The 12,736-nt window shown below is 35.5% G+C and overlaps 1 protein-coding gene across 1 annotated transcript; it reads right to left on the minus strand.

Annotated features, from left to right (window-relative positions):
* Positions 1-2,884: 2,884 nt before the first annotated feature.
* On the minus strand, positions 2,885-11,837 carry ndufa4a (NDUFA4 mitochondrial complex associated a). The gene is made up of 4 exons (XM_056453328.1): positions 11,686-11,837; positions 8,020-8,108; positions 7,509-7,569; positions 2,885-3,182 (listed from the first exon to the last, which is right to left on the minus strand). Exons 1-4 carry the CDS (start codon positions 11,725-11,727, stop codon positions 3,126-3,128), a joined length of 249 nt encoding a protein of 82 aa, XP_056309303.1. The 5' UTR covers positions 11,728-11,837; the 3' UTR covers positions 2,885-3,125.
* Between the last annotated feature and the right edge of the window lie 899 nt (positions 11,838-12,736).

A 12,736-nucleotide genomic window follows, 5' to 3' on the forward strand; every position in this document is an offset into this window, starting at 1 on the left:
GTCGATAAAATTAACAGTAAGGACTAATATACACTGTATAACAAGTATATACTGAAAGCTCAAGCACATAAGAATTATAGACAATGAAGTCTCTTTACAATACACCTATATAACCTGGAGCTTTTCTCAAACTTTTCCCTTCATGGAAAAAAACATGGACAACCACTGCACAAATCTCAGAGTTTTTGTTACACTTATATCTTTGTATATTTTATATTTCACAACCAATCCTGTAAACACACACATACCTCACGTTTTTCCATCATGATGTTCTGATTGGTCCATGAACCAGCTACATTTCCAGTTGCCATCTTACATACCTCCACTGGAGGGCGCTTTTTGTGCATCTGAGGGGGTTTGTCGTCAGCCAGAAAAACCGAGGGGTGTTGATTACCATCCTTCAAGTCCAAGAGCCTTGTGAGGAGAGGCGGGAAGTCTTGATTTTCACTTATACACTCCCAATTACCTGCTGCAGCATCACAGCGCTTCCACCGTTTAATTCTGGAGGTGTTGTAGTAAAGGACTTTGAACATACACATCACACTCTCATCTATACAGAAACCTTTCAGCGAAAATGCTGTCCGGTTTGGCAGCTCAAATCAATTTCAACATCATAAACTGTGCCTCGTGGGTTTAGCAACTTGGCTAGATTTTTTTGAAGGTCAAGAGCCGAACAATATTTCTTTATGTTGGCACCTCGAAACTACTTCAACTAAGAAAACAACTCCCTTGACTCCACAGTGCAGTGATTCTCAACCAGGGGTCCCCTACTTTCAGCAACCTTCCTAAAAAGCTAAAGCTACAAGCTGTGTTTCCATCCAAAGATAATTAAACTTGTGCCAAACTGTAATAGTTCATAAAACACTTGTAAACAAAGCACTATTTCACAGAGTCACAGAGAACAAAGTCTTTACTTCCTGATAAACTATATATATATATATATATATATATATATATATATATATATATATATATATATATATATATATATATATATATAGAAATTTGCTGTGGTAGAAGTCACAGAGGGCCTTTTTATATAATAAATATCCGTTTATAATAACTCCAAACCACTGTAATGATGGACTTTAGCTTAGGGGCTTTAGAAAGAACAAAACATTTAGGATATTCTAGTGTGGTCGGTCTGCTGGTTTGTCGATTAATGTCCCATCACAGCCATTTTCTACTCAGTTGTGCACATATGTTTTTTTTTAAAGCACCTTTTTTTTTAAGTATGCTTTTCCAGCATTTTGTAGGTGATATTCCAAAATGCACATAAATTGAGTGGATTAGATGTGGTTAACGAACATCCTCAGCCTCAAGACAGCACAATCACAGACAACTGACTGATGTCTGAAGCAAAAGGCACACAAAATTGGAAAATAGTTCAGAAGCTTTAAAGCGGTCATCTGCAGGATTTCAAGTAGACTTATCAGATTTTTAACACCTGGTTCTGTAACATGAAGCCGGATTAGCTGGCTAGTCGATGAAATTTCAGTATAGTTTGCACTGATCCAAGATTATTACACAATGGTGTGTAATAGGCACATTAAACACATTGTAACCAATGCAGAAAGATAAGGTGTTACATGGGCTCATTGAAAACCAGACGTGCTGCAGAGTTCTGGATCATCTGTAGAGGTTTAAGGGTTCAAGATGGAAATCCAGCTAGACTTGAAATAGCAAGACCTTAGAGAATGTTGTGCAGCATGATTTGTTAGGAAGTGTCTGAATTTCCTGATGTTGAAAAGTTTAAACCTGCATGATCGAGCTGTGAGTAGCATAAATATTACCCGTTAAAGAAATATTTTTTTAAGTCCATTAACTATAATGGAAACACATTTAAAGACTAAATTCCAACATGCGCATAAAACAATGAGATTTTGTGAAAAAACTGGCATGATGGAAATGCATTAATGGACGAAGTCACCATGTGGCCATTGTGTTTTGTCTTAATCTTTAGGCGCAAGTAATTTACTATGTAAGAAAAAAGGCCAACAGTGGTTTCTCCTACCACAGAAAACTCAATTTTTCTTTTTGATATTTGGCACTTTTATCAGAAAGTGACAATTTTGTTCTCTTTGACTCACTGGATGTAAACAGTTCTTTAATCACAAATGTTTTCCCATAAGTATAATGCTGCTTCCCAATTCACATACTATCCGTCCAAAATAGTATTTGAAAATAAAATTCGTATGTTCCAAGTCATAGCACTGTGTGTTGAAAAGAGTATGCCAAAGGTTTCCGGATGGTTTATAATTTTCGGTCAATTTTAGAAGCGTCCATACTCTAATTGCTGATACTGCCCACAGTACATTACACGTTGGACGTGAATTCTATTAGAACTACAAACATGGGTGAAAAGTGTAAATAAAATACAATCATGATGGATAAACAAGACCAACCGTCAAATAGAGAGGCTTTGGTAAAGATGTTTGTATGAGTGTTAATTAATATCTAGCCCACTGGAAAATATTTAAACCGTGTTTTCTGTGCAACAACAATACTGAACTTACATTAAAAAAACATGTTTAGACATTTACTTCTGAATGCAGAATTATCCAAAGACCTGAGGAGACTTCTCTGCATGAAAGACTCGTTGTTGAAGATTAGCATCCTGCTGCTTCTCCAATAAGAAAGGAAATTAAATGACAGAAATGTGCATGATTGACAGGTCTCATAACCAAGCAACACAACGATCTGTTAATGAGGTAGTACGTCCCAAATGTTTCCATTACAAAAAAGTACACTTTTAGGGCGATGTACAAGCATGCGAATTGGGATGCAGCATAATTTACATCTTTGTATGGAAATATTGCTATTGCTAAAGTAAACGTGATGACTACTTTAGTCTCGTGAACATAGACAATCATGACGCAAAAAGTTTTTCGATGTATGTTGGGAAAAACCCTTTATTAATCAAATCTGACTACAAAGAACCAAGAGAAAGTACAAGAGACATCATAGATGTTAAACAGGGACCCAGCAAAGACAACAATGTGCAATTTAGTCTCTTTGCATAAATTAATTTAGAAACAAGGGCCGTTGAGGAAAAGTGTGCGGACATCTTGTTGATCTTTAGTTTGTTTTAAACCTTTGGTCCAGCACTTGGTGTCTGGATGCATTTAAAAGTCAGGACCGTTCTTCTTCAGCTTGCTGTAGTCCATGTTCACGGCGTAGAACTTGAAGAGGAAAAACGAAAAGGAAATTGAGAATACAAAACAAGCAGTTTAACAACATGCACTCTGCAAAATCCATTAACTCCACACTGCCTGTTTAAATATTGAACTTGAACTCGACTCCACATCAAATTCGCATTAAGACACGAGCTTGATTAGATTTGTACCAGCTAACGCAACACATAAAATGAGCTTATGAAGCGCTTAATGAATTAAACTCATTTAGATCCGAGATTAGGTCCTGATACGGTCTTTCAGTCACATCTTTTAATAGGATCCCCTTAGGTGCTCAAGCAACAATGGCAGCTTTAAGCGCTTTGCTAACACCACATACGCTGGTCAGTTAGCTTTTAGACTCTAAATTACTACTGCGTGCTAGAGGCTAAACGTCTTCAAGAGTGCTTTATCATCACATTAAAAGAGTGTTCTGAATCCAATCAAAAAGTTTAAGCCATTAGAACAGACTATAGCTTTCAGTTGTCTCTCAATCCATAAAAATAAATCCACAGAGCAAAGCATTCCAGAAACTGTAAAAGCAAAACATGCCCAAGTCTACATTTTAAAGAAACAATAAAAGGTCTGTATTTTTAATAATAAAGCATGTAAGGTTGTCTAAAACAGTGGTTCCCAAAGTGGGGGTGGAGGTCACAGGACAATGAAGAGGGGAGGGGATGCCGCTTGGTGATTTACAAATAATTAATTAATTTCATTAAACCATTAGAATTACCATATTTTATCCATTGTCTACTGAAGTTAAAATTAGTAGTTTATGGTTACAGCCAGGGCTTGACATTAACACCTGCCAAATGCGGGTAGATTTCAGCAGTGGCGGGTTAAATAACCACTTTCACTAGCCACTTTGGCTGGTTGAAAATCATTTTCCCAGAAAATAACTCTTAAAAGCAGGGTTCGACAATAAGGATGGTCCAATATGAAAGCAAAGCAACACGACTGACAAAAATAATTGCGTTCGCACGAGCAATAGGAAGCAGGTAAATATCAAATTAGAGGATAATCACTCGCGCTAACAGCTGAGGTGATACGCGCTCCAGTTTCCCAGCATGATGCAACTGTGCCTAGAAACGCAACTGATGTGATCGGTTCTCTTTCAAATAGACTAGACTATGAATACGCACCCGCAGTCTTGCTGCTTTCAAGATTTCCAGATTTGTCTTTTTGTAAACAGCCCAGGTTGCTTTCGCTTTAACCGTTCTTTAAACATTATTTATGGGTCTAACGTTAACCATGTGTGTGTGATCATTCTTTCATTATCACACGGTATGTTCTTTACCTGCTTTCTTTTGCATTAATATGGTTTAATTATCATTTTTTTACAATAATGTCGCTTTAATGGGAGATTAACTTCCCATTTATGTGTAGTTAACTGGTGATCTGGGACCTTTAGCCAGGACAGATTACTGTGCATACGTTTTGTTAAATAAAAAGTATAGTATACAGTTATATTTTGCTTATTTTGAAACATTTAAAACTTGTGGCCAAGAACTAATTAATTGTTTATGTTTGGTTTAGTCAGAGATAAATTTGGTAAATCCTTCATTTAGAGCTCTGAAAATTATGTGAAATAAAAACTAATTGTAATGCTATGAAACCATGACCCATTTGCTCATAATTATTGAGCAAGCTCATACACGACACAAGTAAAATGAATGAGGAGGCATGTGTAGATAAAGCAAAATCTAAATCCAGTCATTGTAGCATGGCAAAGTCATATTTATGTGTATAAAATATATTCTCCTAACAATAAAATTGTGGCTAGAGAAAATGGCGAGTGGCTAGTAAAGCTGGAAAACTACTAGCAACAGTGGCTGGTGATCAAAAAATTTCATGTCAAGCCCTGGTTACAGCCTTTCATTTTTTTCTATTGGATTGCAACCCTTGGGGTGATTACATTATATTAAAGTCACAGCAATAACGTCAGATGCAGCAGACTGACTTTATGGCATCAGGTTAAATTTTCTGGCATATTAAAGCACTCGCATACATGGAAAAAAAAAGATTTAGGCCTATTGGTGTGTGTGCATCACTGCATGCAAGGTTTCTATATTTATAACCAGCTCAGAGGATATTAGGGGTCACGAGTCACTGGCAATGTTATTTTCAGGGTCTCGGGCTGAAAAGTTTGGAAACCCCTGGTCGAAAAAAAAACCAGGGTGTTCCCAACCCTGTTCCTGAAGGCACAAACAAAACATTTTTAACCTCTTTCTAGCGAAACACACCTGATTTAACTCATCAGAACATTAAAAGAGTCCAAAACCTGAAATTAATGGGTCAGATATAGGTATAGGTATTAAGGTATACACTGAAAAAAAGTGTTTCATGCAAAACTGTTGCAAACAATTTATTTGTGTTGAATTTAAACAAACAAATTAAATTTAATAATGTTCAACTTGATTTGTTTGTTTGTTTAAATTCAGCCCAAATAAATTGTTTACAACCACTCAACATAAAAAATTGAGTAAATCCAAGGAATCATCTTTGAATAATTTTTTTCAGTGTACCGCGGTTTAAAAAAATTAAAGGTTTTAAAACCGGCAACATTTACATTAATAAAGTTCCTAAGGTATGTGTAATATTTTTTGTTTACTTTTTTTTGTTTTTTTAGGACAACAGTATCTCCAGCAGAAAAGATATCCAAATATGCTGTTTTAAATTGTAAAGAAATCAGTGTTTATGAAACTAATGAAGACAGCGGAAGTCAATGAATTTATTATTCAGCCAGACATGTTTACTGCTCCAACATATAAATCTATTAAAACAATAAATATATTGTTTTCAAAGGGGAAAAAAAGTTTTAGTTTATTACCAAGACATTTAAAAAGAAAATATTTTACAGTAGTAATCACAATACCGTGATATCGTAATCTTTTTATCCAAGGTTATCATACCATCAGAATCTTATACCAGCCCATGCCTAGTCAGATGTGGGAGACATCCAAAATATGTACTGTTGGTGTGCCTCCAGAAACAGGGTTGGGAAACACTGGTCAAAAACATATTTGGATGCCAGATTTCCCACATTTGAAAAGGTTATAATCTAAATTAAATTCTATTTTAATAGGAAGTTTTTAGCATGTTAATGTTTCGCTAATATGATGTTTTTACAATATTTATTTATTTACAGTATTTTATATATCTTTTTTCAGCAAAAACAAATGATAAAATACGTAGGCTATAGGAGGCTTTGTACTTAAACTGTCAAGAGTTTACATTAATCAGTGTATAATCTACACCCAAAAACAAAACATTCTACCTTTGTAAATGAAAAGAAATGCCATTTTTTAAATAATTTTTTCTCTCCATTCACAAAGGCAAGTGTGAGATGCGTTTCTGTTGTTAATGCTGCCGTTTGATATTAATTAAAACACATTGATCACTTAATGATTTATGACTGGAAAAAAATAGAACGAAACAAAATAAAAGAAAAGAAATCTACTGGGACTGCCGATGGGTCTCACATTAGCGTTGTTATATCTTATTACATAATATAACATACTCTCACAAGAAAATTTAATTTTTTTTACATTTTAGGAGGAGTAAAATTTTGCAAATGTGGTTTCAAAAAACCATATGCATTTAGACCAGTCCAGTTTTGACTGGAATGCTTCCCAGGCCACCTCCTAAAGCATTATGGCCAATCAGATTTATATCAGTCTCAAAGGAGTTTCAGGGGCCATTTACAACTATCCTTTCACGATTAGAGAGATATCTGATCAGTAAAAACGCATGAAGTGATTAGGATTAAATAGCCCCAATAGGGCTTAGATGTTAACACTTTACAAATTTGAGATGTAGAGAAATTTGTGCATTTTCACAGCAAGAATACAAGATGTGCAACAAATATTTATGCAAAACTCGCAGATGCAAACATCATTAATTTGAGAAATCAGAAATACGCTCTGTTATGTTAAAGTGGCAGTCAAAAGTTAGAAATCACTTAATAATGTAGCAAGTCTAGAGATCTGCAGCAACTTGTTCCACTCACTTCCATTTAAAAGTGCTTTACTGTAAATAAAAACACTTAAAAAACGGTACTAATGATTTTCTGTGACATTTAAGATAATTCCACAGTTTTCAATTTAATTCACTGCATTACTTTGAACACGGTGAAACAAAAAAAATAGCACAATAAGCAGCAGATACATCTTAACTAAAGTTAAAATTTTGGTTTATTTATTGCCACATCAACAGCTTATGGCCATTCCATGCCAAGAACAATATATAAACACATATTACATAACTTCACATCTCATTAAAAGAGGACACCTTTTACATTAAGAACAACTAGGTTTAAATAGCAACATTTCATACCTTGTACTGATCATTGGGCCCCAGTTTATTCCAGGGCTCTGGGTTGTTCTTTTTGTCCCAGCTGTGGAGATGAAGTAGATGTGTACAAATAAGCAGGCCATACATAAAAGCAAATACAAGATGGCATGTTCATTAAAGTAGCACTGTTGTTCTCTCCAAAATGATAATGTTGAGGTTTTAAGATTCCTCAATCTGAAAGGGAAAGATCACCCAAAATAAAGTGCTTACCCTCAACTGGTTCCAAACCTGTTGACCTTTTTCTTCAGTGAATGACAAATGAACACGTTTTGGAAAATGTTCATTAATGACTTGCACCGTATTTTTGTTTTCTCCTAAAGACGTCAATGGCTCCTGGTTTCTAACATTTTTCAAGATTTTTCATTCAACAGAAAAATGGTTTTGGTTTAGATTTGGAACCACTTGAGGTTGAGTGTTTTTTTTTTTTTCATTTAATAACAATAATTCCTCAGTCAGTGCTTGAACATGAGTTTTCATTAGAGCAGATGCTTACCAGACATCAGGGTTACGCAAGGCCAGGCGAGCCAGATATGACAGAGACATGGTGCATCCGCCGCCAATGAAAATAAACAGTGGGATCAACTATAGTGAGAAATGAACAAAAACAAAAACAAAACGACAAAAAATAAAGCAACAATGACTAAATGATGACCATCTAATCTGGTGGTTCGCAACCAGTTTTGCTTCAGCATAGATATTTTACAAGATAGTAAACAAACAGTAATCCATTTAAAACACATTTACAGTTGAGAACCACAGATCTAGATTACAGTAATGACTAATATTACTGTTAAATAAAACTGTCCACAAATTATGCGTTATGACAACTAAAAAAAGCTTTAATGGGTTAGTTAACCTAAAAATGTAAATTCTGTCATTCCAATCTTCCGAGACCTTTGTTCATCTGAACACAAATTAAAATATTTTAGACTAAAGGTGCGTCCAAAAATCGCACTCATCCACTTTTCTACATTATATTGTAGTATAAATAGTGTAAGTGTGCATTAACACTGAAAACTCTAAAAAGAATAGGTGCACTTTAAATACCCGCATAATGCACTTATTCAACCGGTAAAATAAAGTCTGGAATGTTGTACACACACTCATTGGCTGCTGCTTTGCTCACTTCATGGAAGGGGCGGAGCTTTCGGGCACTGATGTTGGAATACTTTATTTATTCTGGATTGTGAAAGCAAAATTCTCCTACAAGAGAGATTATAGCGCCTCGTAATAGTGAATGTTATACTCATGGCAGCTATTATTTGGTAGTTTGGTCATTTATTTCACCAACGTGGCAACCGTCAAATATCATCAGGGAAACAGTTTGAATTTCCGCTTAGGAAAACATTAGTGTTCCATTTGGGACAGCACTACTAGGGCTGGGCGGTATATCGAGTTCTGGTGATATATCGATATGATTCCCCAAAGCGATGAGGGATTATCCAATATCTTTCATATCGATATGGTTTAAGGCCACACATGCACATTCTGCATGAAACAGACAACCCCAAGGTAGCATGCAAGCTCTACTTGCGCGAATGTGCGCATGAGCAAATGAATGATTCACTCCATGAGTCATACAAAAGATTTGTTTAAAATGAACGAATCGTTCAAGAATGACCCATTACTGACACGATATGGAGGAACATGCAGTGGCGGTGTTGAATCGCAATCCGACTCCCTGGAAAAATCTGACTCCCCCTTGCATACACGCGCGTCACACAGCGCCTGCAGCTGTCACAGCGGTTTATCAGAAACCTTTTATTGATAATTTCTTCTGCAATTGACAGCATGAACAAACATAGAAGCCTTGTCAAATTGACAAGCAGCACTTGAATGCATTCAAAAGAATTAAAAACGCCAAAATGGGATAAATTTATACCGCATTTCGAAAGTGAAATCACCTCATATTTACCGAGATATATATATATATATATATATATATATATAAACATAATATATTGCAATACATTTTTACCAGATGACAAACTCTTCTTGCAAAGACTTTAGATTGATTGGGATGATTTTATAGGGGAGTGAAATATAAATATAATATTTTAATGTAACTTATTATATGCATATAATAAACTATAGTCAAATGAACAACAAAGCAAATATTAAAGTGAAATAAACTGTGCTTAATGTTTTTTCTGGAAAGAGAAACAGTATTCAGTTGCAGAAATTGAATAATTAAATATAAATAATGCATTGAATTGTTCAACAAAATTAATCTTTATTAAACTTCTTTATGCTAAATTAAAATGCTTTGAACTCTTTGACCTATGGTTCCTGGTCATCTATAATCCCAACTCAACATTGCATATCTTGTGATGTGACTATTGCGCGCACACACACACATTGCGATATTGATGCTCAAATGATATATTTTGAAGCCCTACTTGGAATGTCAATTCTAATGCATGTTTTGTCTGAGTTTGTTGAATTTACACAATTTTGATCACCAGGTGTCCCTAGCATGTGCCACGTTAAACACTTTAAATTTGCTTAATTTTGTGATAAAATGGGGTATATGCACATGGACTTTTCATTTCAGTCAGCTTGGCCCAGGGCTTCCAGCGAATTGTCATCCCACACACAATAAAAAATAAAAAAAAACCTGCATTTAAGACTGATTTCTTTAAAAAAATAAAAATAAAAATTTTTTAAACCAGCGATCTTCACTGCCTGGCTGAGATGCACTATGAAGTAGGTATCAGACCAAACAAGAAGCACTGCATTAAATTTGATTTTTTTTCTGCGCCATGTCTTTAAAATATGGAAATTAATTTTACCCCAGTATTTTCAAAGGAGGTTCTGCGCTAGCCTGCTGGTACTGACGGCACCTGCATTTAAACGGTCTTAAGTCTTTTTTTTACGCTTTAACAAGCAAATGGATTACTTAAGTTATTATATTTGAACTACATCATCAATGCTGTAAAAAGAACCTTACGAAATTGAAAATAGTCACATAAAGCTTTCACCGGAAGTTCATCATTGGCTGAAAAACACTTATTGTGCATATAACCCATTGGTTCAGTTGTGTCGAAGCTTTAAAAAGCTTTGTTTCTCCCAATACTAAGCAGTGCAACAAGCAAATGTCATTTTGCATGTAGTAAACACGCACCCTGGTGAGGAAGAAAAGAATGGCCAAAAGTAATTTTTATAGAGTTATTCCTGGCACAAAAAAAGTGTTCTTTGAGCTTTTCGATAACTTTTCTGGACTTTGAACAGCTCATGACCGTTGTGTTCTATGGAGGTAGAGGCAGCTCTCAGATTTCATCTAAAATGTCTTACTTTGTGCTCCGACTATGAACAAAAGTCTCAGGTGATTGGAACAACATGAAGGTGAGTAATTAATAACAGAATTTTCATTTCTAGGTGAACTAACCCTTTAAATAACTTAAACCAGAGTTTCTCCTAAAACATTATGCCAGATCTATGGAAACATCTTCACGTTTTCAGAAACCATAAGCAGTAAAGTCAAATATAAAGTTGTAGAATAACTCTCTAACAGGTGTAAAAGTGAACGTGTCTTTTCATGGTGTCTTTTGGCCGCACTTTGTGTCCTTGAGCTCCAGTCACGTGACACTCGGGCCTTTCACGGGCACTTATGCTATTATTAAGTGCGCACATAAAATAAAACATGTTTTACTGTCACTTAATTCAACTCAAATGCAACATTTACTCATTTATTTATATAAACAATCGTTATAAAAGCGTCCAACACGTTAAAACGCCTGTTTACTTGTGCGACTTCTTTGATATACATTAGTTGTGAAGACATTGACTAGTTAATGAATTTGAATTGAGTATGAACTCAACGTTTTAATAACTTACAGCAAATTTAATCTGATTACATATAAGTGTAATTTAATAAATGAACTGAGATACTTTGATAGCAATGTCAGCGTGTACTGCTTGAATACAATAACGTTAAGTCACTTTTTTTTTTCCTAAAGTGTGAATTGAAGTGTTGATTAAAGTATAACCGAATTTACTTCATGTTGTCGAAATGTTTATTTAATGTTTATTCGGAGACTGGTGGCATGTCTAGCATTCCTTAGCAGAAATGCTAGCATGCTAGCGGTGGCGTTTCTACAGCTCGCTTTTGCCATCGTCTTTTACGCATTAAATCGTCCCGAATTCATCATTCACTTACGGCAGGATGGCTCCTGAGTTGCCGGCTGACCATGCTCAGCATCGTGATAGATGAGATGATATCAAATCTCCCAAAACTGTAAAGAAATAAATGGATTAAACGCGGCCCGTTAGCGAGCTCCAGCAGGTCTACTTCAGAACTGAGAAAGGACACAGTCCGCGGGGGGCTTATACAGCTTGCCTGTTTTTTTTGTTTATGTGTTTTTTACACACACCTTGGCATCACCTTTCGATTTATAAATAATTCTATGAATGCAATTAAGTAAAGGTATGTATTAATGGTGAATTAAATTAGATATATTATGATAAATATTTATATACTGGGGTATTTTATAAAGGCGTGGCTGTGGATACCCAAGGCGCGGAAGTTGTTAGTCTGATCTGGGATCTGTTTATAAGTTCGCAAGTACACTACAGTGTTATCTGAAGCAATTTTACATATCTGATCCCAGATATATCAAACAAAAACAATACCATTAAAGGGCTTTGGAGGACCGTGTGGAGGATAAAAGTGCCAGCTGTACAGGAGATATCGTTATTTATGAGAGACATGAACTTTGAACTGATACGAAATAGTCTATCTTATTTATTAATACTTAGATTTACACCAATAAGACTTTAATAATTTTAACCGACACTATTAAGAATTTTTGTGTTTAAATGACGTATAATAGCCATCTAAACATAGACGGTCTTGGTTAAAACAAGGCTTAAATAGGCCTCTAACAGCAAGACAAGCCATCAAGAAGAGAGAGGGGTCTGGCTGCAGACTCGGTGCAGTGCAATCAGAGCTGCATCCAATGCTTTTTAACACGCTCACCTGACCCCACCCAAAGAGCATTCTAAACTCTTTGCCCAACCACCAACCCTACCCGTCACAGTGACATCACTCACTCCATTAAGTGCAGCTTGCATCATAAAGGCTGCATCCAGATACTATTGGCAAGTAGACAGATTAGACAGACTTCACATGTGGTCATTCGTTCTTGTCTATTTGGTAAAAAAAAAAAAGTTAAGTGTTTGAGGCTCATGAGTTCTGTGAAGGACATCTT

Source organism: Danio aesculapii, chromosome 3 (genome assembly GCF_903798145.1).
Source record: "Danio aesculapii chromosome 3, fDanAes4.1, whole genome shotgun sequence".
NCBI lineage: Eukaryota > Metazoa > Chordata > Actinopteri > Cypriniformes > Danionidae > Danio > Danio aesculapii.